The sequence below is a fragment of the Schistocerca serialis genome, chromosome 7 (assembly GCF_023864345.2).
Source record: "Schistocerca serialis cubense isolate TAMUIC-IGC-003099 chromosome 7, iqSchSeri2.2, whole genome shotgun sequence".
NCBI classification, from domain to species: domain Eukaryota; kingdom Metazoa; phylum Arthropoda; class Insecta; order Orthoptera; family Acrididae; genus Schistocerca; species Schistocerca serialis.
This window is the reverse complement of record NC_064644.1, coordinates 36,087,532-36,115,108: the sequence shown is the minus strand read 5'-3', so window position 1 is coordinate 36,115,108 and position 27,577 is coordinate 36,087,532. Positions and strand designations below refer to the sequence as shown.

Below are 27,577 nucleotides of genomic sequence, written 5' to 3'. Positions count from 1 at the left end.
TGGAATTGATAGAGAATTGGAGACACACAGAAACGGATGAAGAGCCCTAACGGTGGTGGTACATGGTGCTCTGGGCCTGATGCGTGAAGTAAGTACTGTATTCATGCCTTGGTCTCATTCTAAAATTCTTCCTTTCAGTGCCAAACAGGTGATTCTTTGGTACCTCAGTGTGTGCCCTATCAACTAATGCCTTCTTTAGTCAATAATTTTTTTCTGCTTTGATTCAGTATGGCCTCAATTATTCTATCAGCCCATCTAACCACAAACATTCTTCTGCAGCACCAATTTCAAAGTTTTAGTCTCTAATTGTAGTAACTGCTTTCTGTCCACATTGCATTTCTGTACAACACAGATACATTCTGAAGATGTCTTAACATCAGTATTTGGTGTTAACAAATGTATCGTTTTTAGAAATGATTTTCGTGCTGTTGGCAGCCTCCATTTTATGTCTTCCTTACTTTAGTAAGCCTTTTGCTGCCCAAATAGCAAAACTCCTCTACTGATTCAATTTTATTTATTTAGTCCTTCGATCATACATAGTACAATGTACAAGATGATATTGGAATTAATTCTAGTGATCACAGTGGACAGTTTTTCAGAATTTATATAGTTCTGTGTTATACATTACAGAAGTTATAGCACTATACATTCATTGCGGTTCAAGTATTCTCTTACTGAATAGAAGCAGTGATACTGTAAATATGCTCTAACAGATCTTTCAAAAGTATTAATGTTTAGTATACATTTTGTATCATTTGGTAGCTTGTGGAATAATTTTATTCCCAAGTAGCATGTACTGTCCTGATAAACTATTGTTAGCTGGGAGTAAATGCATATTAACTTTTAATCTAGTGTTGTGATTATGTAAGTCACAGTTTTTTCTAATACTCTATCATTTCTGATTACATTTCTTTTAGTATACATTAGTGTGTTAAGAATAAATATGCAGCGTAGTGGTAGCACTTGGTGTTTTAGATATTAATGTACATGACTTGTCTAGTTCTGCTCCCTGTAATCCTAATGGTTCTTGTATAGATCCTGAAGACCCCAGACCTGCTAGTGAATTCCCCCAGAATATGAGTCCATGTTTTGTGTACATTAAGATATGCATAATAAGCAGACATTAGAGCCTGTCATTTATGTATTCTTTTAGTGTCCTTAAAAATTAGCAGTGTGTATTCAGCTTGGTATTAACATGTTAAATATGTTTGTCCCACTTTAGGTCACTTTGATTCTGAATGCCAAGAAATTTTGTTACTTCTGTATTTGTGATGGGTTGTTGATTGATGGTAATATTTGGATAATGCATGTATTGTTTTGAGAGTTATGGAACTGTAATGTTACTGTTTCCTGTTTATTATAAGCTGATTCACTGCAGACCATTTACTTAGTTGATTTTTTACAGAGTTTACTTTATAAATTAGGAAAAGAAGAGTTCCTGTTACTGATCCTTGAGGTACCCCATGAGTGATTGGCTGTTCTTCTGTTAGGTATTCTGAGATTTTGTTTTTCCATCGACATGTCTAATGCATACTTTTTGTTTGTGGTCACTAGGAACTGAATGAATCCATTCATTTGCTAATTCCCTAATGCCATAGTATTCAAGCTTGTTTAGAAGAGTTCTGTGGGTTACCATGTCGAAAGCTTTAGTCTAAAAATATACTTACACCGTTGTTGTTTCTCATCAATGGCTTTTAAAACAGTGGTTATGCAATAGTAGAGGGTGACTCGGAGGATTTCTTTCTTCGGAAACCATGTTGAGAACTGTCTAGTATTCCATTTTTGTTTATATACTTTCTTGACTTATTGTTCATTTTTTTTTTTCCAGCACTTCTAAAAAATAGGCTGTTAATGTAATGGGGCAATAGTTTCACTTTCTTTGTCACCAGCTTTGACTATTGGAGTAACTCTGGATTTTTAGCTGATTAGGGAAGAAGGCTGTTTCTAATGAGCAGTTACATATGAGTGAGGGGTCAATACTGTGTTGGAGGTTTTAGATCTGTAACAGCGTTGACCTTTCCCTCCCTGCTCATACCTTATCACATAACAGGCTCATAAAAATCAAAACCTAGCCTTATTTAACATAATTTTAGTTTTGAAACATGAGTAAGACTCTCATTTTCAAGGATTTTAAATGGTTCCAGAATGTATGTGAAAGGTACAAAGACTTCAAGGTTTCAATTTATACAACTTCGGTGCACTCTGTATTGTACTGAAAGTAGCCAGTCAATGATCTAAAAATGTGTTGCACTGCTACAGTGTCTTCTTTGATACAGAGTGATGCCTTCCTGTTGAACCAGTAGGAACTGGAGCACCTGCAGTCTTCAAAACATTGTGAACAGGAAGTGAGCGCTGATGGTGTTGTTGCTGTCCTTCAGCTGGAAACCTATATCCAGCAGCTGGTCCATGTGGTAGCATTAAGTGCACTAAAATTTAGTTTAACTCATAACTGGTGTCTATAGTCTCTGCAATACACCAGTCACAGTCATACAAACATGCCACGAACAATCCCCTTCCCAGGTTGTGAATCTGAATATTATCTTGCTGTTTCTGAGGTGTTGGCCAACGAACGAAATTTCTTCTTTCTAACTCGCTTTACATCACAGACTGCTAATGACTTCACAAGCCTAATCAATGTGTCATATGTCACAAGCTCCAGTAAGTTCTTCAAAGTTACCACACAAAGTTCAAAATTCGCGCAGTACACACACGTAAATGGACATGTCTAGGTGGGTGTGGAACTACCCACTTGGGTCATAGTGTATAAAATTTTGATGTTCCGATATCTGAAGTTGTATAGTTGCTCTTGTAAATTGCAAAAGTTTCTTTAATACTGTGAGTCATGTACCTCTTCACTTTTACACCTTTTTGACCTTAACTGTTACAGTGTCAGTGTTTTTTTTTTTTTTTTTTTTTTGGCACTCTGGCAAGAACAGCCCCTTCTATCTTCCAGTTAAAATGACTGCACAATTTGAACTTCAGCTGCTTCTGTAGGATGACCATAATAGGGATCTGGTCTTCCGAAGACTTCTTTTATAGACCTCACATTTCTTGATTTGTCTAACATGTACTTACATACTGATAGAATGTGGTTCAAAATTGTTTTCTTTGAAAGTGTCTCTGGAATAGTAGTTAAAACTTGCACCTTTTCACTGTAGGATGCACAATATTTAACAGCTGAATTGACGTTTGTGAAAAATTCCTAGCAAGAGGTGCAAGAGTGCTTTGGTTTGTTTCCCTCTGAAGATGGCATTTCTACTTGGAAGAGTGTGGTCAGTTTTGCTGTAGTGTATTCATCCATAGCTTCAGTTATTTCTTGCGCTTCATTGATGCATAGAACTTGTGACCCTACTTCACTGACCACGGTTTCTTAACAGGACTAACACCTACCTCAGTAGTTGACTGATTAAGGGTATTTAATTCTTCCTGTATTGATGCAAAATCTTCACCTGCACCATGGGAGGCTTCACCTTGTTAAGATATTATCATTGTTATTCTGTCAAAACATTTAGAACACAAAAAGTCATAACTGGAAACATCTTCACTTTGAAACCTTCGTCAAATGAGAACACTTATTCCAACCTGAACAGAGTTTGTGTTTTTTTTCCACGTGGGAAAAATATATCTAAAAACAAAGATGATGTGACTTACCAAACGAAAGCGCTGGCAGGTCGATAGACACACAAACATACACACAAAATTCAAGCTTTCGCAACCCACGGTTGCTTCGTCAGGAAAGAAGGAAGGAGAGGGAAAGATGGGAAGGATGTGGGTTTTAAGGGAGAGGGTAAGGAGTCATTCCAATCCTGGGAGCAGAAAGACGTATCTTAGGGGGGAAAAAAGACAGGTATACACTCGCGCACACACCCATATCCAACCCCACATACACAGACACAAGCAGAAATTTATAAAGGCAAAGAGTTTCGGCAGAGATGTCAGTTGAGGCAGAAGTACAGTGGCAAAGATGTTGTTGAAAGACCGGTGAGGTAGGAGCAGCGGCAACTTGAAATTAGCGGAGGTTGAGGCCTGGCGGATAACGAGAAGAGAGGATATACTGAAGGGCAAGTTCCCATCTCCGGAGTTCTGACAGGTTGGTATTAGTGGGAAGTATCCAGATAACCCGGACAGTGTAACACTGTGCCAAGATGTGCTGGCCGTGCACCAAGGCATGTTTAGCCACAGGGTGATCCTCATTACCAACAAACACTGTCTGCCTGTGTCCATTCATGCGAATGGACAGTTTGTTGCTGGTCATTCCCACATAGAATGTGTCACAGTGTAGGCAGGTTAGTTGGTAAATCACGTGGGTGCTTTCACACATGGCTCTGCCTTTGATCGTGTACACCTTCCGGGTTACAGGACTGGAGTAGGTGGTGGTGGGAGGGTGCATGGGATAGGTTTTACACCGGGGGCAGTTACAAGGGTAGGAGCCAGAGGGTAGGGAAGGTGGTTTGGGGATTTCATAGGGATGAACTAAGAGGTTACGAAGGTTAGGTGGACGGTGGAAAGACACTCCTGGTGGAGTGGGGAGGATTTCATGAAGGATGGACCTCATGTCAGGGCAGGATTTGAGGAAGTCGTATCCCTGCTGGAGAGCCACATTCAGAGTCTGATCCAGTCCCAGAAAGTATCCTGTAACAAGTGGGGCACTTTTGTGGTTCTTCTGTGGGAGGTTCTGGGTTTGAGGGGATGAGGAAGTGGCTCTGGTTATTTGCTTCTGTACCAGGTCGGGAGGGTAGTTGCAGGATGCGAAAGCTGTTTTCGGATTGTTGGTGTAATGGTTCAGGGATTCTGGGCTGGAGCAGATTCGTTTGCCACGAAGACCTAGGCTGTAGGGAAGGGACCGTTTGATGTGGAATGGGTAGCAGCTGTCATAATGGAGGTACTGTTGCTTGTTGGTGTGTTTGATGTGGACAGACGTGTGAAGCTGGCCATTGGACAGATGGAGGTCAATGTCAAGGAAAGTGGCATGGGATTTGGAGTAGAACCAGGTGAATCTGATGGAACCAAAGTAGTTGAGGTTGGAGAGGAAATTCTGGAGTTCTTCTCCACTGTGCGTCCAGATCATGAAGATGTCATGGACTACTCCCATTCCTCGATGTACTAGTCAGGAAGAAGGCAGATGGTGCCTTCAGTCACAGTATGTACTGCAAACCCATTCACACAGACTTGTACCTGCACGAACTCTGTCAGATCCTGATAATTTGGCAAAAGATGTAGAACACCTACAATATGTGTTCTACAAAAATGGATACTCCTCTTGAGATGTTCAAAAGGCACTGCACCCTGTTTCCCCACCAGAGGTTCCTCAAGAGGTTCAAGAAGAAATGGAGGAGGTTGCATATTTGCTGTGTGTCTGGCTGGTATCTGTCAAAATGAGCTGAATTCTCCTCAGACATAACATAAAGAGCATGTTCCATCCACCCACCAAGATCAAGACTCTGCTACGGAGTGCGAATGACGACCTGGATCTGCGGAAAATGGGCATTTATCACATACCTTGTGAGACCCCTGTGGGTCCAGGGGTTAGAATAGGCCCGAGGTATTCCTGCCTGTCATAAGAGGCGACTAAAAGGAGTCCCTCCCCCTCAAGGGGGTAGTTAGTGCCTGCGTCCGGAGACGGACGGTTCCACGACCTATACTTGTGGTCATTTTGGTTTTACTTTCCTGGTTTCTTCCTTCCTTTGGTTGGTTCCTTTCTTTGTTCTTCTCCATCTCACTGTCTTACTTACTCTTTCCCTTGCCTTCTTCTCCTTGCCTTCTCTGGTCTCCGCCTCGGTGTTTGAGACAGTCTGTCCTTTCTCTCCCTCCCTCCCTCCCTTCTTTTTGCTCTTCTTCCTTCCTCCCTGTGCGTGCCTGAAGGCCGACCCACGCGTTCGCACGCGTAGCCGGTGACGGGGTAACGCGTAATTCCCCGCCCTGGGTAGACAAGTAAGGCACGCACTTACCCCCTGGTAAAGGCCAGGCCCAGGGAGGTGTGATTGCCTGAGCTGACACCTTCCGACCATGCCGATTGGTCCCTCCGTCCGTTTCTCGGGAGGTGTGACCTGAGGTATAAACATTCACCTAAGGCGGGAGTGCCCTCTGAGAGGATCCCCACAAGGAAGGATCGCGCCATCGGAGACGCTGGCAGTCATGGGGGATTCCTCCGCAATGGATTTCTCTCCTTCTCTCTCGACTTCTGCCCAAAAACGGAAACTTGACCAGCCACCAGTGACAAAAGTACTACCGCCTGCCCCATAGTTCCTCGTAGTTTCTCGATCTGAGGACGGAAAGGATTTTTCCTCTGTCAACCCTTTCGTTATCCAGAAGGGCGTAGATGCCATAGCCGGATCTGTCAAGTCTTGTACCAGGTTGCGTAACGGTACCCTGTTACTAGAAACTGAGAGCGCCGTTCAGGCACAAAAACTGCTTCGGGCCACACTCCTGTACACGTTCCCTGTCTGGGTGGCGGCTCACCTCACTTTGAATTCGTCTCGTGGTGTGGTATATACTAGATCACTCGACAGATTGACTGACGAGGAGATTCAGTCTTTCCTCGCTGAGCAGGGCGTGATGGCTGTCCATAGGGTCATGAAAAAGGTCAACAATGACCTTGTACCGATCCGGACACTTTTCTTGACCTTTGATAGTGTTCAGCTGCCGTCGCACATCAAAACGGGCTACGAGGTAATTTCTGTTCGCCCCTATGTCCTGACACCTATGCGCTGCTACCAGTGTCAGAGTTTTAATCACACTCGCCAGTCTTATTCCAATGCGGCTAAATGTGTCACTTGTGGCAGGGATGCCCATGAGGGTGACTGTCCACCTCCGTCTCCTCGTTGTGTGAACTGTCAGGGTGACCATGCAGCGTCCTCCTGCGACTGTCCCATCTATAAGGAAGAACGCTGTATACAGGAAATTCGGGTCAAAGAGAAAGTGTCCACCTCGGCTGCTCGCAAGCTATTTGCTAGTAGGAAGCCCACGCTGCTCCCAGCGGGGAAATACAGTACTGTCCTTGCCTATCCTCGGACTACCAGGGAGGTGGCGACGCAGACATGTGATCTGACCTTCAGCACTACGGTCGTCCGTTCGGCCAGTGCTAAGATCGCGCGGTCGACGTCTCCTCTTCCTCCCGCCACCCCTCAGACACAAGCACCTTCATCAGCTTCTGCCAAGATGAAGACCCAGAAGTCGGATGCATGGGCCTTCAAGAAGGAACCGTCCTGTGCAGACTTCCTACGTACTCCGAACTCCCAGCCATCGACCAGTACTTCCACTAAACGACCTTCCAAGAAGGCTCATAGGAAGCACGGTTCTCCTTCTCCGCCACGGCGCATTTCTTCTGCGCCACCCAGCAGTTGCCGCCCCAGGCCGTCATCCGTTTCGCCTGGCCACACCGCTGGTAGCCGAACATCTGGCCGTTCACTGGCGGAGGAAGCTCCCCTTCCTGGCCGTCTTAACAAGATGGCCGATGAACCTATAGAACCAATGGACGATGACTGTCCGCCTACTGATAGCGGCGGCAGTGCTCACTCGAAGCCAGGCCCTCAGCGGCCTTCGAGGTGACCCCTTCTTGCATCTTCTTTTTCTTTTTCTTCTCACGATGGCACTTATTCACTGGAATATTCGCAGCATTCGCTCCAACCGAGAGGACTTAAAGTTGCTGCTCCGCTTGCACCGTCCGCTCGTCGTAGCCCTCCAGGAAACGAAGCTACGCCCGTGCGATCAAATTGCCTTGGCACAGTTCTACTTCTCACACCTCTGTGCGTTTTGACCTACCACCTGTGGCTGGTATTCCGGCTCATGGAGGGGTTATGTTGCTGGTTCGGGATGATATTTACTATGATCCCATCACATTGCACGCCGGCCTGCAGGCGGTTGCCGTCCGAATTACTATCCCCACTTTTACATTTTCCATTTGTACCATTTACACTCCATCGTCTGCTGTTACCAGGGCAGACATGATGCAACTTATTGCTCAGCTACCTGCACCATTTTTGTTAACTGGAGACTTCAATGCCCACCATCCCCTTTGGGGCTCTCCAGCATCCTGCCCGAGGGGCTCCATGTTAGCAGACCTTTTCAACCAGCTCAATCTTGTCTGCCTCAACACTGGCGCCCCTACTTCTCTTTCGGACACGTCTCACACCTATTCCCATTTAGGCCTCTCTGTATGTACTACCTAACTTGCACGCCGGTTTGAGTGGTATGCACTTTCTGATACATATTCGAGCGACCACTTCCCGTGTATTATCCATCTCCTGCAGCATACCCCCTCTCCGTGCTCAACTAGTTGGAACATCTCCAAAGCAGACTGGGGGCTCTTCTCTTCCAGGGCGACCTTTCAGGATCAAACCTTCATAAGCTGCGATAGTCAGGTCGCACACCTCACGGAAGTCATTCTCACTGCTGCTGAATATTCCATCCCTCACACTACTTCTTCTCCACATCGTGTACCGGTCCCCTGGTGGACCGCAGCATGTAGAGACGCTTTACGTGCTCGTCGACATGCTTTACGCACCTTTAAACGCCACCCTACAGTGGCGAATTGTATCAATTATAAACGATTACATGCACAGTGTCGTTGTATTATTAAAGAAAGCAAGAAAGCCAGCTGGGCTGCTTTCACAAGCACCTTCAACAGTCTTACTCCGTCTGGGGTAGCCTGCGCCGGCTATCTGGCACTAAGGTCCACTGACCAGTTTCTGACTTGACGGTTGCGAATGACGTCCTTGTGGCCCCTGAGAATGTCTCCAATGCCTTCGGCCGCTTTTTCGCAGAGGTTTCGAGCTCCGCTCATTACCACCCTCCCTTCCTCCCCCGAAAACAGGCAGAGGAGGCTAGGCCACCTAACTTCCGCTCCTCGAATCATGAAAGTTACAATGCCCCATTCACCATGTGGGAACTCGAAAATGCACTTGCCCGGTCACGGTCCTCCGCTCCAGGGCCTGATTCTATTCATATTCAGATGCTGAAGAACCTTTCTCCTGCGGGTAAAGGTTTCCTTCTTCATACTTATAATCACGTCTGGATTGAGGGACATGTTCCCGCATGCTGGCGCGAGTCTATTGTTGTCCCGATCCCTAAGCCGGGGAAGGACAAGCACTTGCCTTCCAGTTATCGACCCATCTCGCTTACCAGCTGTGTCTGTAAGGTGATGGAGCGAATGGTTAACTCTCGTTTGGTTTGGCTGCTCGAATCTTGACGCCTACTTACCAATGTACAATGCGGATTTCGTAGGCGCCGCTCTGCTGTTGACCATCTGGTTACCTTATCTACGTTCATTATGAATAACTTCTTGCGGAAGTGCCCGACTGTGGCTGTGTTCTTTGATTTGGAGAAGGCTTACGACACATGTTGGAGGGCGGGCATTCTCCGCACCTTGCATACATGGGGCCTTGGCGGTCGCCTCCTTCTTTTTATTCGTTCCTTTTTAATGGATCGACAGTTCAGGGTACGTGTGGGTTCTGTCCTGTCCGACACCTTTCGCCAGGAGAATGGGGTGCCACAGGACTCAGTTTTGAGTGTCGCTCTCTTCGCCATAGCGATCAATCCAATAATGGATTGCCTCCCAGCTGATGTATCAGGCTCCCTTTTCGTGGACGATTTTACCATCTATTGCAGCACGCAGTGTACATGTTTCCTGGAGCGCTGTCTTCAGCGTTCTCTTGACTGTCTTTACTCCTGGAGTGTCGCCAATGGCTTCCGTTTTTCTGCCGAGAAAACGGTCTGTATTAACTTCTGGCGCTTCAAAGAGTTTCTCCCACTGTCCTTGCGACTCGGTCCCGTTGCTCTCCCATTCGTGGAGACAACAAAATTTTTAGGCCTTACATTCGACAGGAAACTTAGCTGGTCTCCACATGTCATATTTGACTGCCCGTTGTACCCGTTCTCTAAATGTCCTCCGTGTTCTCAGTGGTATGTCGTGGGGAGCGGATTGAACTGACCTACTTCGCCTATATCAGTCGATCGTCCGCTCCAAGCTGGATTATGGGAGCTTCGTATTCTCCGCTGCACGGCCGTCCATCTTACGCCGCCTCAACTCCATACAACATCGGGGTTTATGTCTTGCGATCGGAGCGTTTTATGCTAGTCCCGTCGAGAGTCTTCATGCTGAAGCCGGTGAATTGCTTCTCACCTACCGGCGCGATACACTGCTTTGTTGGTATGCCTGTCGGCTACTGTCAATGCCCGACCACCTGTCTTATCGTTCCTTTTTTGATGACTCTCTCGACCGTCAATTCGGGTTGTATGTCTCTGCCCTGCTACCCCCTAGGGTTTCGCTTTCGTCACCTCCTTCAACACCTTGATTTTTCACTCCCTGCAACCTTTAGAGTGGGCGAGAGCCACACGCCACCTTGGCTCCAGCCTCAGGTTCGCGTTCGCCTTGACCTCAGCTTGCTCCCAAAGGAGGTTACCCCCGGTTAGGTATACCATTCCCGTTTTGTCGAACTTCGTTCGAAGTTCATTAATATGATGGCTCTGAGACCAATGACGGGGTCGGGTGTTCTTTTATTGTCGGGGCACAAAGTTTCAAATACCGGCTCCGTGACCATTGTTCGGTCGTCACAGCTGAGCTCTTTGCCCTCTACCAGGCTGTTCTTTACATCTGCCGCCACCGGCATTCTGCTTATGTCATCTGCTCCGATTCCCTGAGTGCCATCCAGAGCCTCAGTGATCCGTATCCGGTTCACCCTTTCGTGCACCAGATCCAACGCTCTCTTCAGCAGCTAGTGGACGACGGTTCTCCGGTTAGCTTTATGTGGGTTCCTGGCCATGTCGGTATCCCTGGGAACGAAGCTACAGATGCCGCGGCCAAGGCTGTGGTCCTCCAGCCTCGGACAGCTTCTTGTTGTGCCCCTTCATCAGATTGTAGCAGGGTCATTTGTCGGCGCATTTTATCGCTGTGGCATGCCGATTGGGCTGCACTTACGGACAACAAGCTTCGGGCCTTGAAACCTCTTCCCGTGGCTTGGACGTCCTCCTCACGCCCTTCTCGGCGGGAGAAGGTCATTTTGGCCCGGTTACGAATTGGGACACTGCCGGTTCAGCCATCGCCATCTGCTGACGGCTGCGCCGGCGCCGTTCTGCCCATGTGGGCAATTTCTGACGGTCCGCCACATTTTAACGTCCTGTCCGGATTTTAATACACTGCGTCTTGATCTTGGCCTGCCATGTACTCTAGATGCCATTTTAGCGGATGACCCAGGAGCAGCTGCTCGCGTTCTTCGTTTTATCAACTTGACAAACCTGTCTGACATTTGATTATGCTGTTTTTTTAATCCTATGCCTGTCAATCTGTCTTTTATCGTGTTTTCCCTTTTAGTTGCTGTTTTAAACTTGTGCCTCGTGGTGCATTCCTAACGTAGTCTGGGCACTAATGACCATTGAAGTTGTGCGCCCTTAAAAAAAAAACATACCTTGTGAATGTAATTACGGCATACGTCGGCTAGACGACTAGGACTGTTGACATCAGTTGCAAAGAACACCAAAGGCATGCCAGACTGGGATGGGCGACAAAGTCAGCAATTGCTGAACATTGTTCAGAACTCAATCATTTTGTACACTGTAATGATGCCAAGATTCTAACAGAAATGTCGAGATAGTGGGACAGTGTTTATCAAAGAATCCAGTGAGATTAAGACGACAGTGTGTCTCCTTAATTGCAACAAGTTTCCAACTGAGCTCTGCCTGGACATCGGCACTTGATATTTTGAAAACGCAACGGAGGCAACATCAAGACCCCAGGGGACATAAGTATGAAGGTGGTTAGAAAAAAGTGCCCAATACATGTAACAAAGGACACACATAAAATGGTACATCAGGCAACAGACCCAATATGTGAGAATGTTCTACAGAGTCTCAAGCAGCAGTTTGAACACCTTCACCCTGAAAATATCACTGCAGCTGCTCTTTGTGGGCACGGACCTCGGACAGAATGCCTGACAGGGCAGAATGTCCTAGATCACAGGAGAGCTTAAGTGATGCCAATCAGTAGATAAAATGTCCAGCATGAGTTGGACATCATCCAGAACTTCATACAGCAAGATTGCGTATACATACTCTGTGGTTATTATCTGTAGTAGCATTTGGAACCGTCATGGCTAGAAGAAAGCACTACAGTGGCTGCTATTGGTCAGTCTGTACCACAGACAGCACAACATGGCATGGAGTGCAGTTGGTGTGCCTAGCACAACATAGGCATAAATACTGGATATGTTCCACACTGGACTCAATATCGGACAGCACCTAAAGGAAAACTGAAAGTCACGCAGTTGAAATATTGTGGTAGAAAGACGCGAATAATGGCCAGAAACCTGATTACTTTATCAGTTTTTGTGGAAATGTGTTGAATTTTGTATTCAGACTTTGCTTTTCATAGACCACAGACCAATCTTCATAACGCTCTAAATTCATTACTGCACAATGATTTCTTGACAGTAATTTGTACATTTTATTGTAAATACGTTGCTGTTGGGCTGTCCTCCATCAGTGGTGACGGTCTTTATTAAAACTTTATGGTCACTGAAACCTGTATCAAATACTTCCTGTATTAAAGACTTTTACAGACCACTTAAATTTCTATTTATCAGTCATGATGTAATCCAAGTCTGTCTGACTGGTTGGTGTTACTCTCATCGCAAGATTTACTGTGACAGTAGGATGGATTGATTCGATGAGTCGAGTAGAGTGGCTCTCTGTTTACTATTACTGAGGGCGCCTGTGTTAAACTTGCCACAAATTATAAAATTTCTTGTTGCGGTTAATTTATTTAGGAACCATTCCATTTTTTCTTAGAAATAGCTCAAATTTTCCTGATGGGGAACAGTATACTGAAGCCATTATCAATTTTAATTTTTTAACTTGTATCACTGCCATCTCGAAGTCTATTTCACAACTTTGGTGGGTAATATTACCTATATTAGAAACTTCTATATCATCCTCGCCAAATATGACTACTCCTCCATAGTGGCTGCCTAGTCTACAGTAATAGTCAACCAGCAAGAAATTTTGTATGGAGACTGATTTTATTAAGGTTTCATCAAAACAGTGCTCAGAAAGAAACAATACAGAAATATCTTTCAGTTCATGTAACATCAGTATGTTTAAATCATCGACTTTGTTATATAGGGACTGAACATTTTGGTGAAAAATCTTCATTCCAGCATTAGTGGAAATTACTGCCACTTTTTTCCACTGTTAGTTCATGTTTTCACTTCAGGTTTGCTTCTTTAGTTTTCTCGTCAGCGTGGTTACGCACTTAGTCTTCAAACATTTTGTTCCTTCCCCAGATTTCCAGCGATAGAATTGCTTTGGGGTACAGTTTTAATCAGAGAACTGTGTGCCTAAGGAAAAAGGGACTGATGACCACACAGTTTACTCCTTTTCCCCTTAAAAGAAAAATCATCCTTCGGATGACTTTGCTGTCCTTTGCTGTCTCATGTTCCTCCCAACTGGGCATGTGGAACCACCACATGTTGCAGCGGAGTTTGGTGCTAATGCTAAAGTGGTTGTGGTTGCTGTTGGTGAGATGTTAATGATCCTTGTGGGGTTGTTGCAGGTCCTATTGAGGTTTGTGATGCTTGAGTGGTTGTTTCCATTGAGATTGCAGGTCTTGCAATAGATTGACTTTTCAGTCACTGGTACAAATTGTTTTGCAAATGAAACAGGTTCATTGAAACTTCCTGGCAGATTAAAACTGTGTGCCGGACCGAGACTCAAACTCGGGACCGTTGCCTTGCCCGCGAAAGGCAAAGGTCCTGAGTTTGAGTCTCGGTCCGGCACACAGTTTTAATCTGCCAGGAAGTTTCATATCAGTGTACACTCCGCTGCAGAGTGAAAATTCCATTCTGGAAACAGATTTGTAGTTGTACTGAATGACTTCTTGCTCTCTTCTTTCTTCAGTCTAGTTTTTTTGGTCCAGTTCATTGTTAATTCATTGGGTACCTTCTTTCTTTTCTATTCCCCTGAACTGCTGGTCAGTTGTAATTTCTTAAGTCTTCTGCCCTTCCTCTCCTCCCCCTGAAACCCACTGATCATTTGTAGTTTGAACTGTTTGTAATTCTTTCCTATTCCTTCTGCTTTCTCCTTTTTTATTTCATATCTGACTTCCTAATCTAATTCTCTCAATATCAGCTGATTTAATTGAACTAAATTTCATTAAGCTTGTAGGGAGCTTTGTTGATGTTTGTCTGAGCCAAAACACCACTGACAATTGGCTGTCACTGTGTTTTTTTTTTTAGCAATTGTTGGCATTCTTGAAGGTTCTTTTCCTTAAAACAGTTATTATTTGTATGAGGAAAAAGAAAGTATGTAAAGCTCGAGCTCTTGTTTTCAGGACTGTTGGTGAGGTTATGGCTGGTATTGTGACTAAATGCATAGCTGCTCCCAAGACAAAGACAAAGGAGTTAGCGGTCCAGATTACTCTGATGTACATAGAAATAGAAAAATGTGAAGCTGTTCAAGAGGAACTACTGAAAGGAATGGAACATAAAAACCCCAAAACTGTGGCGGCTTGTGTTGCAGCTATGACGGAAGCTCTTAGGTATCTAGAGCAACAATTTGAAGTGATCTGTAGTAGAAAATAGTTGATGTTGTGTGTGGTACCTTAACACACTGTTTTTTGCATTGTTTCATTTTCAGAGAATTTGGTATTAAAGTTATAAACATAAAGCCATTGGTGAAGAAAATACCAGTTTTGTTGGAAGACAGGGATAAAACGGTCAGAGATGAGGGCAAAGCATTAGTTATCGAGATGTACAGGTGGATTGGTGCTGCGCTGAAACCACAGCTTACGGCACTGAAACCTGTCCAGGTTAGTTTGTGCAGTAATTGCATCCTAGAGGTTGGTTTTCTAGGTGCTGAGGACAATGGTGCGAGTTAATATGAATAAAATATTTTGTCTTGTTGCACTCAGGTCACTGAATTGGAAACAGAGTTCGAAAAAGTGAAAGGGATGAAGGTGGCTCCAACTCGTTATCTGAGATCTCAGCAGCAGAAGCAAGCAAAGCTAGCTGCTGAAATGGCGGCAGGTGACGACATAGGTAAGGTTTTGTTTTATTTTGTGTGGTGGCGATTGACAGCTGCTGATGTTGCCGGTATGATAAGGCCATGGTCCAGGGCATAATTCTCTGCCTAATGTTTCTTGTGCCACTGCTGGAGACTTCATCAGAGGCTTTAGCAACTTGGACAGCTGTTAGACTTGATACAAGCTCAACAAGCCAAACTGTTTATTTGTATCCACACATCATCAGACTGCTGCCTAAGATCGTGGAGTCACGCCAGCAGGTGCTGTGGAGCTTGTACAGGGGGAGAGTTGGCACTCTTTGTTTTATTTAGCACAAGAGTCCACAACTTGTCTAATTTCAATCCTCTTCCTTTTCTGTTGAAATTATCTTTCTGCTTTCGAATTTGTCAGACAGCAGTCTGATGACATCACAGACCTACTGTTCCATGGATACATATAAACAGCTTGGTTTGTTGAGCTTGTTTGGAGTCTGGAACAGTTTTCTCAGTCATTAAAGCCTCTGATGAAGTCTCCTGTAGTGGGAGACGAAATATTGGACGTAGAATTATGGCTTGGACCACGACCTCATGCCCATGAATCGGGTATCGGCAAAATAGCAAATGCCAGCGACGAAGGCCTATGTTGTAGGAGCAGCTGGTTCATTCAAGGTAATGCGCTAAAAGACGTGTGCAGTATCTGTAATCTGTGATCTGAAAGAGATAATCTCAGTGTTACCAGATCAGTGTGAAGCTAAATATTTTGTTTTTCCAATTCTCGACAAAATAATTTAATTGGATGGACAAAATAATTTAATTGGATGGACAAAATAATTTAATTCGATGGATAAAAAAATCTGCTCACCAAGAGGTGGCAGAACACACTCATAAAAGAAGACTGTAATTGGGCAAACGTTTGGAGCCAGTAGCTCCTTCAGGCAGAAGGGGAAGGAAGAGGGGTGAAGAAAAAGGACTGGAGAGGATCTGTCTAGTCATTTTCCTTCAGCCCTTTTCCTTCCACTTCAACCTTTCTGCCTGAAAGAGCAGCCACTGACTCCGAAAGCTTGCCTAATAAAAACATTCTTTTATGTGTGTGTTCTGCACCTTGCATAAAAAATATTTTAATTGAGTTCGGGAAGTATTTGCCGTCTTCAGATGTGCTTAATCCACAGAAAGCTTTGTACAGATAAACAAATATAGTTAAGCACTTTGAACACCTTGAGGTCATTAATTTAATGTCTCAGTGAATGTACATCACATTGTGACATGATTTTGTAGATTAAACACATTTGAAGATGCCATCTGTTTGTCAAAACCAGTATTTTGAATATTCTTTGTGCACCTAAGTGATAGTTGATATAATAAATTATTATAAAATGATTTAAGCTTCTTTTTTGGCAGTATGCACAATAATAAAGGCTATAATCTGTGGTATTGAAATCCAGATTGTACAGCATTATTCTTAGATTTTGATTAATGTATTGTTCAGAAGGTTATTCAAATCACGCTACAGTGATGGTGATCACATACCATTTATAATTTTCTGCAAGTTTCATGTTTATTTCAAGATGCTACGCTTTGAATTCTGTAAAATAAATTTTATATGTGGAATAAACAGCTAATTACTTCTTATGTACATACAACTTCTATTTTGCTTTAATGTTGTCCTGGGAGATTATGTTCCACTGCTGTTACAGGAGAAGAGGACGAAGAAGATGGAGCTGCACCTGAAGTAGATCCTTACGATCTGATGGAACCCGTAGATATTTTATCAAAGTTACCAAAAGATTTTTATGAAAAATTAGAGGCAGTGAAGTGGCAAGAACGAAAAGAGGCTGTCGACAGTCTGGAGCAGTTACTGCAAACGCCTAAACTAGAAAATGGTGACTATGGTGACCTCGTCCGCAGTTTAAAAAAGGTACTGTCGCTGTATGGTTCAGTCTCTGGGAAAGGCTTTTAAATTTAATTGTGAATTAAAACTTTTAATACATGAGAGCCCAAGTGTTTTGCAAACCTGTGTATGTAAAAATTGTTCATTGACTGACTTGCACAAAAATGTTTACATTGTCTTTTGCCCTTTATAACAGCTCATTGTCTTAAATTGAAATTGCTGGCCACCCTGCAAGCACCAGCTCTACATCTCCCACACCAAATCTACAACTATATCTGTATTCTGCAAACTTCTGTGAAGTGCATGGCAGAGGGTATCTCTCATAGTGCTAGTTGTTAGGGTTTATTCCCATTCCATTCACATATGGAACGTGGGAAGAGAGAGATTGCCAGTGTGCACTCTGTAATTACTCTAACCTTGTCCTCAGAATCCCTATGTGAGAAACGTGCAGAGTGTTGTAGTATGTTCCTAGAGTCATCATTTAACGCCGGTTCTTGACACTTCAACAGACTTTCTCAGGATTGCTTACGTCTGTCTGAGAGTCTTCCAGTTCAGTTTTATCACCACCTCTGACACTCTCCCATTGGTCAAACAAACCTGTAACCAATCGTGTTGCCCTTCTCTGTATACATTCAGAGCCTCTGTTAGTCTTATTTGGTACAAGTTCCACACAGTTGAACAATATTCTAGAATGATTTGTAAGCAATATCCTTAGTAGACGGATTGCACTACTCCAGTATCCTGCCAGTAAATCTAAGTCTGCCACCTGCTTTATCCACAACTTAGTGTATGTGGTCATTCCACTTCATATCCCTACAAAGTGTTACACCCAAGTATTTGTATGAATTGACAGATTGCAACAGTGACTCATAGATATTACAGTCACAGGATACTACAGTTTTTGACTTCGTGAAATGCCCAATTTTACGTTTCTGAACATATGGAGCTAGTTGGCCAATCTTTGCTTCAATTTGAAATATTACCAAGATCTGACTGAATATTAATGCAGCTTTTTTAAGACATTTCTTCATTTTAGGTAACTGCCTCATCTGCAAAAAGTTGTAGGTTACTATTAATATTGTTAATATTGTCATGCAAGGTCATACACACAACATGAACAGCAAGGATCCCAGCACACTTCTCTGGGGTACACCCTAAGTTACTTCTACATCTGACAATGACTCTCCATCCAAGATAATATGCTGTGTTCTCCATACCAAAAGTCCTCAATCCAGTCACAAATTTCACTTCATACTCCATATGATTGTACCGTCAACAATAAGTGCAGTATTGAGTCAAATGCTTTCCTGCACCTGCCTTGATCCAACGCTTTCAGTATGTCATGTGAGAAAAGCGCAAGTTAGATTTCACATGATAGACATTTTCGAAAACCGTGTTGGTTGGCATTGAGGTCATTTTGTTCAAGATACCTCATTTTGAGCTCAGAATATGTTCTAAGATTCTACAACAAATTGATGTCAAGGATATTGGACAGTACTTTTGTGGATCACTTCTACTACCTTCTCTAACGTTTTTGATGGCTAAGAGTGTGTGAAGTGTATGTGCAAGCTCCCCACAGCCGATCAGCCGATCTTCTGTGGAATATCTATAAACTACTTCTGAAGAATGATGCTAGTCACAGGAACCTTTAAGACTCTGTCTCTCTCTCTCTCTCTCTCTCTCTCGTGAAATAATGAGGTACTCGAAGAAAACTTTTCAACAACTATTGGTATATTTTAATTCCACAAAGAACAGAATTCACAATTCTCACATAAACAACTGACTTCTTGTAAGTCACCCGTATCGTCTCACGTTAGAAACAATTAAGTTACATTTACAGCAGAGTTGGCTTGATAACCACATCCCTATTATACAGGAATCATACACGTCCTGCTTCTAGCAAGTTAAAGTTAAAAGTTACTAAAAATCTTTTTTCAGCTCCACTGTTTCTTCATCACTAACAATAGTCACAGTTATGAAAAAGCACAGAATACCACAGAAGTTTCTTGGTTTTGCCGTGTGCTTTCATTACAGCTTCCATGGCATGACCGACAAGCACTTGTCAGTGCCGTTCGACCACCGTGTCTACAGTCTTCTCACGATAAACTTCGGACCTGCACACACAAGACAAGTGACGCGCAGTAGATGGGTTCCTTTCTCCCACTCACATGTAAAGTATCGTGTGTTTGAGATGGTGAAAGGCTAAGTGGTTCTAGAATTCACCCTGAAATTCTCGAAGCACTACATTATCCCCCCCCCCCCAGATCAAACACATGATATTTTATACAAGCATTAATGTACATTATCATACGTAATAATTCATATTTCAACAGTATACATTTCTTTTCTTTTCAATTGTAAATTTCAGTTGTTTGACACATGAGCAATCTACTTTCTGTTCTCACCTTTTGTACTACTTTTTCTAAGTATGTACTAAATGTAGTATTTCTGTGTAGTTTGGAGGAACTCTCGGCAAAATGAAAGTCTTCTTTTGACACTTGTAAACTTCCATGAAATGTAATAATGCTAGTTGTGCATAGAATTCAAACTTGCCAGAATAATCCCTATAAAATGTGACTTCTGCCATGATACTGTCCCTTTCCTCTAGGAACAGTAACTGTACCTTACTTGTTCGTTGACCATATCAGTGCACTCCTCTTTCCATTCTGGTAGGTAGGCAACATCCCTATTTTTCAGGCAACAAGTCGTCCTATCTCCTTGTAGGTACGCTTGCCCTATATATTTAGCAAATGCTGAGTACGCTCCCTTATCCTGTCTAAGTAGGCCTCACAATTCATTACCCTAGCATATGTTCATATGTATACTATGATTAAATATTATCTGGTAAAGATGTAAATCTATTTTACACTTTGCTTTCATTTCTTTCAATACATCATCCTCTCCCTAGAGTCTTCCTCTACTCATAAACTTGTATACCTGTAATAGATACCATGTCTGGATGTACTATTCAATAGATGATGTTTACTTAGGCTATACGATGTTCACCATGATTTATCGATTAGTATAAATCATGCTTTACAATACCTACTCCCTTTCAAAATTGATACAAACTCTCCCATTTACATAACATTTCATAAAAGGTATAAAATATTCTATACAAAATAGAAAATCTATATGCTACAGTATAACAGTTGTTCAAATATTCACCTGATACTATATTTTTCCAGAAATATAGTCTCCCATTCAGTTTGTCATCTAGATATCACTCTGTTTAAATAGGCGGGGGAAACAATAGGCGACACATTCTCAGATGTCATTCTCTCGGTGACTTTACGATCTATAATCCCTTTTCCTTGTTCCTTCAAACTACTTATATTTACTATATCAGAGTTTGCTATCTTCTCTTGGAAGCTTCTTTCTACATTAGCCACTCGCGTACTTACACCTGTAATTTGCGACTGGATGATGGGCATTAATTCGCTATGCTTATCGCCGCTCTCCTTTAAAGTATTCAATCCCTGTTTTACAGCATTAAACTTAACATTACAACATGATCCCAACTTTTCATTACTTTCGGATTCGACCATATTACATTTTTCCTCAATATCAAATTCCTTTCTTCTTCTATTCCTCCCCCCCCCCTCCCCCCCCCCCGACTCTGAAATCCCCCCCCCCCCCCCCCCACACTCGGAAATTGATCATTCTGTTTCTGATTAGTCAATGAACAGTTGATTTGCATGAATATCCTAGGAATTGGTCGATTCCTTCTTTAAGTCTAATTTCAAATCCTGTACTCTACTGTTTGGGGTGTCAAATTCAGTCTTCAAAACATCCATGCCTTCGCATAGATTACTAAATTCTTTGCTCTTTGCGTCAATTTTGGCATTTAACAAAACTAGATTTGTTTCTACTGACTTTTTATTCAAGGTTTAACTCTGATTATTTAGAACTTCACTCTGAGCATTTAAACTAGAATGTATCAAACCTATTTCTTTTCTTAGAGTTTCATTCTGAGCATTTGACTGCTATCTTTGGTCATTTAACTTAGCATTTAAAGTTTTACTTTGATCATCTAATCGAGAATTCATTACGCCTAATTGTATACTCTTGACATTTGATTTGATTTACTAATTCAGACTAGTCAGGACCTTCTTTAGAAATTCTCATAGCCATGGCCGGTTCTGACACCTCTCCAGTTTACTGTATATTGTCCTCGCTTCTATGGGCCTTAAGTCATGTAAGCATTTAATATTAATTTTAATTATACCAATTAAACAGTAAAAGTTCACCCCACAATATTTTGTAACACTTTTTACTAGAGTAATAGCGTTTTTATTTCGCGTCCGCCCGGTGTAGAATTCTTGCTGCATAGGTGGGTAAATGTGGCGGCAGGTCAGCACTGTTGAACAGAAGCTTTTGCTGGCGGCAGTGGATGTAGGTTGGTTACCGCGTCTGCGTCCCCACAATGTGTGTGAGAGCTGTATATTCACCGCACTTGATCTTCTTGGTAAAATTGTTCTAGGCATATCTCTTCTTAATGTAATATGTCGAGATCTTCTCCCCGTTTTTTAACATTGTGACTTTCTTACGTGTTCTCCTTTTTTACATTCACAAATTTTCTCCATCTGATACTTTGGGCTTAATTCAATTTCTTGGAATGATTCTTTTGTCTCATTATGCTTGGTTTCTGTGCCAACACGTGATATCTTCTTATCTCATTGTTGTCCCAAAATTCCCATTTTCTTCTGTCCTTTCACGCCAGTCACCATGTTCTAACGTTTTGTGATGACTTTTTTAATAGGCCTTCTCTTCTAAACCTGTGCTCTTTCGGCAACACTGTCGGTATCTTTGGACTCCACGCACAATAACAAATTCGCACTTTCAGTATAAACATTAGACTTCTTGAAAGTCACCCATTTCATCTCACATTAGAAATAATTAAGTTACGTATACAACAGAATTGGCTTGATAACCATGACTGTTATACAGGAATTGTACTCGTGTCTTGCCTCTAGCAAGTTAAGTTACTAAAAATCTTTTTTCAACTCCACTGTTTCTTCGTCACTAACAATAGTCACAGTTATAAAAAAAAAGCACGGAATACCACAGATGTTCCTTGGTTCTGCCATGTGCTTTCATTAAAATTTCCATGGTGCAACCGACAAGTACTTGTTGGTGCCTTTCGACCACTGTGTCTACTGTCTTTTCACAATAAACTTCGGACCTGCACACACAGACAGGTGACGCACAGTAGATAGGGTTCCTTTCTCCCACTCACATCTAAAATATCGTGTGTTCAAGACTGTGGAAGGCCGAGTGGTTCTAGAATTTATGCCAAAATTCTCGAACCACTACACTTCTTGTAGACGAGTGTGACCTGAGCCTTTTTGCAAGAACTTGGCACAGTTTTTTGGTCAAGGGATCTATGATAGATTACAAGAGAAGCTACCTCAACATCAGATTGTGATGCTGCTGACAGGGATTACATCAGGGCCCAGAACTTTGTTCAATTTTAACGATTTCAGCTGTTTCTCAACACCACAGACACTAGTACTTACTTCATTGATCTTCTCAGTGGTATGAGGATTACATTGGGCCAGTTGTCCTGGGTTTTAAACACAAACTTTGCTGCCACCAACAACCTTTAACATATGGCTCAAATTTCTTTGGATTTTGTTAAGGCATGTGACAACATTCTACTATGGTAGTCATTGAAGGCATCATATATTGCTCTCTTGACAGCCAAAGTTGTTTCAGGTTCTCTCTCTCTCCACCCCCCCCCCCCCCCCCCCTCTTTCTGCCTCTTTCTGCCCTTATGAGCTGTTCTGCTAGGGTACATATCTATCCAGTGCATTGTCAACTATTCTTCCAAACTGAAGCTATAGTTCCTCTACATGCTCCTTCTCTGTGCTGAAGTCTAAAGTATCTCCCTGAGATATGGCACCACTGACTTTTTATCTAGTTTACTGAACATACATATCATTCTGCTTGGTTTAGTTGTCATTTGTGCTTCTGTCATCATTGCCTCAGCTGTGTCATGGTAACTGATACCAGTTTCAGTGTGGACATCCTCAAATAGCTCAGGTCTGTTCGTTGCCATTAGGTCCAATATGTTTCCACCATGAATGGGGTTTCTACTATATGTTCTAGGTAGTTCTTAGAGGAGGCATTACATACTGCTTCACAGTAGGTCTTATCATGCCCACCACCAACAAAACTGTAATTTTCCCAATTAATTGTTGGATGAGTAAATTCTTCTTCAATGATTACAGTATGGTTGAGGAACTTATTACAAGTGAATGCATGTTTTCTCTAGTTTTTGGGTGCATCAGGAGTTGTCTGACAGACGATAGAAGGGTCCAATAAGTATTTTATGCCCAAACAATCTCGTATGCAGCTTCAATTTCTACCTTGGTCTTCTTGTCTGCTGCAATAAATACACCACTTCCTTTTGCCATATGCCTGTCCTTTTGATAAACACTTAAATTTTCCCCAAAAGTCTCACTGCTATCATTTGCAGGTTTCAACCAGCTTTCTGTACTTGGTATTATGCGAGCTTGACTGTTTTTCACGAGTGCTTCAAACTTTGGCTCTTTGCTGTGAATGGTTGAGCAGCTACCATTACGATTTCAATACTTACATGTGGGAGGCATTTCTTTCGATCTTAAACCGATATTTCTGGGTTTCCTACAGCTGTCGTTACTTGGATCGGATGGAGAGTTGCCTAATCTAAAAACGCATTGTGTGCACCCCACACACAGTCAGCTACCAGAGTAGCTGCCTCTCATGTGTAGTGTGCACCTGACATATTTAGGGAACCCTACAGTTCTCAACCCTATGCTGCAAGTTCAGGAAGTCACAGCCTAGCTTGTCTCAAAACCAAGTATCTGATTCAGACTCGAGTGGAAGGATTGAACCAAAGGGCTACAGTCAGTTCTGGGGACAGTGCTACAGATTGTGAGCTTGTTGAAACCTCACGTGCAAGGCTGGTCTTCTCAACCTTCTCTGCCAGTCGCTGGCACGACCCAAGAATGACCTCGGAGCCCATATGACAGGCATCATTTGTTCCTCCAACTTGCACCGCACTCTGCAATTGGTTGTACCCTTTTCCCTCAGTGGCTGCCGGAATAGTATCAACATACTGAATGAGGCCCCAAGGCATGCACACAGTGCACTTCATGCCCTTTCCTGTCCCTTGCTGCCGTTTCCCTAAGGGGTACCATCGTTCGCCATATGTTTGAACTGCCGACAATTAATAGACCCTACCCTATTGTGTTTGCCTCCTCCTGACACCAGACAAAACAGGTTTCCCCAAAACAAGAGAAGTGAATCCTACAGTCTCAGTTTGAGTTTCATTGAAAGACAGCACCTCAAAGTTGTTGGTTTGGGGGATCGGTACAATACCCTGAGTCCTCCCTGGTCCCCGTCCACCCTGTGTAGGACACCTAGATCTACCACTGTCAGGTGGACGGGTAATGACATATCCTGTACTTTCTGCAGAGTAGACAGGACCCACTGAAACCTGGGTAACAGGTTGCTCCAGCACCACCTACTTTGGGAGGTTCCAGGTTTCTTCTAGTGGGAGAGGACACCTGCCAGTGGCTGAAGAGCCCAAAAGCAGCTGGTCGTAGGGCTTCACGCTCATCCTCAGTCCCGGAGACTGAGCCAGTGAAGTCCTCCCAGCCAGAGAAACCCAAGGAGCAGCAAGAGAAATCCAAAAAGAAAACTCATAAGACAAAGGAAATTGCAGTGGTACCCACACCACTGCTACCTACAACCTCTGCGGCTGGGGATGGGGTGGAGATTTTGGCATCCGCTGAGGACCTAAATCTTGCCAGACCATCAGACACAATGGATACAGACTGCTCAGGCAATAAATCAGTGGCAGCAGGTGACTCTGAGGCTTAAACTGCCTCATCGAATGTTCCATGCCTTCCCAGTCTCACGATGTGATCCTCCAGTGGAATTGTGTCAGTTTTTCCACCTCCTGGCTGAGCTACGGCAACTAAGATTTACACCTGCTACCTGCATTGCCCTCCAGGAAACCTGGTTCCCAGCAATGCGGACCCCTGCCCTCCGCGGCTGTAAGGGATATTACAGGAACCGTAGCGACTACAATAGAGTGTCAGGTGGAGTTTGCGTTTATGTCCTAAATTCTGTCTGTAGTGAACATGTGCCCCTTCAAACCCCTCTTGAAGCTGTGGCTGTCGGAATAAGGATGACGCAGGAAATAACTGTCTGCGATGTATATCTTCCTCCAGATGGTGCAGTACCCCTGAATGTATTAGCTGTACTGACTGATCAACTCCCTAAACCTTTCCTACTTCTGGGAGATTCTAATGCCCATAACCCCCTTGTGGGATGGTAGTATGCTTAATGGCCGAGGCAGGTGTCTAAACTTTACTGTCGCAATTCGACCTCTGCCTCTTAAATACTGGGGCTGCCACACATTTCAGTATGACTCGTTGTAGTTTCTTGGCTATTGATTTATCAATCTGCGGCCCAGGGCTTCTCCCATGTATCCACTGGAGAGCACATGATGACCTGTGTGGTAGTGACCACTTCCCATCTTCCCGTCACTGCCCCAGCGTCAGGCACATGGACGCCTGCCCAGATGGCCTTTGAACAAGTGGAATGGAGAACTTTCACCTCTGCTGTCACTGCTGAATCTCCCTCACACGGTAACATCGATGTGATGGTTGAGCAGGTGACTAGCACAATTGTTTCTGCGGCAGAAACCGTGACCCCTCGCTCTTTAGGGTGCCCGAGGCATAAGGCAGTCCCTTGGTGGTCACCGGAAGTCGCTGAAGCAATTAAGGAGCGTCGGTGAGCTCTACAGTGTCATAAGTGGCACTCTTCCCTGGAGCACCTTACAGCCTTTAAACGGCTCCATGACTGTGTTCACTACCTTATCAAACAGGAGGAGGAATGTTGGGACAGATACGTCTCCACCACTGGGTGCCACAAGTCACCTTCCCAAGTCTAGGCAAAGACCAAATGTCTTTTTGGGTACCAAGCTGCAACAGCTGTCCCCGGTTTTACCATAAATGACGAGTTATGTACCAACGCAAATGCGATTGCTGAGCACTCTACCCGAGCCTCTGCGTTGGAGAATTACCCCCGAGCCTTTCGCACACTCAAGCAGCGGCTGGAAGAGCAAGTCCTCTCATTCACTACACGCTGCAGTGAATCCTATAACACCCCATTTACAGAGTGGGAGCTCCTCAGTGCCCTTGCACATTGCCTCGACACAGCTCCTGGGCCTGATCGCATCCAAAGCCAGATGATTAAACATCTCTCATCTGACTACAAGCGACATCTTCTCGTCATCTTCAACCGGCTCTGGTGCGTTGGTGTCTTTCCATCGCAATGGCAGGAGAGCACCAACATCCCAGTGCTCAAAACTGGTAATAACCTGCTTGATGTGGATAGCTATCAGCCTCACCAATGTTCTTTGTAAGCTGCTGGAACGTATGGTATGTCGGCAGTTGAGTTGGGTCTTGGAGTCACGTGGCTTGCTGGCTCCATGTCAGGGTGGCTTCCGCCAGGGTTGCTCTACCACTGTCCATTAAGTCTGCCATCCAAACAGCCTTTTCCAGACGGCAACACCTGATTGCCATCTTTTTTTTTACTTAACGTAAACCATACGACACATCTTGGCGACATCATAACCTTGCTACATTGTATGAGTGGGGTCTCCGGGGACCACTCCCGATTTTTATCCAAAACTTCCTGTTGCTCCATACTTTCCGTGTCCAAGTTGGTGACTCCCATAGTTCCATCCATATCCAGGAGAATGGAGTCTCGCAGGGCTCTGTATTGAGTGTCTCTATTTTTAGTCGCCATTAACTGTCTAGCAGCAGCTGTCGGGCCCTCAGTCTCACCTCCTCTGTATGCAGACGACTTCTGCATTTCATACTGCTGTTCCAGTACTACTGTTGCTGAGTGGCGCCTCCAGGGAGCCATCCACAAGGCGCAGTCATGGGCTCTAGCCCACGGCTTCCAGTTTTCAGCCACAAAGTCGTGTGTCATGTACTTCTGTCAGTGTCGTACCGTTCATCTGGAACCCGCATTTTACGTTAATGATGATCTGCTCACTATAGTGGAGACATATCATTTCCTAGGACTGGCAGTGCCTCAATGCCCTCCGTTGCCTGAGCAATACCAATTGGGGGGTGCAGATCGCTGTACGCTGCTGCAGCTCTACAGAGCCCTTGTCCAATCCCAAATAGATTATGGGAGTGTGGTTTATGGTTCGGCAGCGCCTTCAGCATTGCATTTACTCGACCCTGTGCACCACTGTGGGGTTCGATTAGCGACATGAGCTTTCAGGATGAGTCCGGTGACCAGTTTACTGGTGGAGGCTGGTGTCCTTCCACTGCAGATTAGACATGCGCAACTGCTCGACAGTTGCGCAACACACATTCATAGTTCCCCTTGAGCATCCGAATTACCATTTCCTTTTCCTGCCCGCGGCAGTTCATCTCCTGCATCGGCGGTCCAGATCAGGGCCAACGATAGTGGTTCGCGTGCGGCCCCTTCTCTCCGAACTGGAGTCCTTCCTTTACTACGTCTACTTGCGGGCTGTTTACGTACGCCTCCATGGTGTACGCCTCAGTTATAGCTTCGTCTGGACCTTTTCCATGGCACTAAGGACTCCGTTAACCCCGCCGCTCTCCACTGTCACTTCCTCTAGATTCTTGACATGTTCCGGGGCTCTGTAGCAGTTTACACCGATGG

General features: G+C 44.0%; 1 protein-coding gene across 2 annotated transcripts in view; it reads left to right on the top strand.

The window, feature by feature from the left end:
• LOC126412137 (protein mini spindles) overlaps positions 1-27,577 on the top strand; it is a 145,664-nt gene that overhangs the window by 35,076 nt on the left and 83,011 nt on the right. For both annotated transcript variants that reach the window (XM_050081584.1, XM_050081585.1), the window contains exons 4-7: positions 14,321-14,527; positions 14,626-14,797; positions 14,900-15,026; positions 16,683-16,903. In XM_050081584.1, the coding sequence (XP_049937541.1) occupies positions 14,321-14,527; positions 14,626-14,797; positions 14,900-15,026; positions 16,683-16,903 (727 nt within the window). The remainder of the gene's footprint in view (positions 1-14,320; positions 14,528-14,625; positions 14,798-14,899; positions 15,027-16,682; positions 16,904-27,577) is intronic.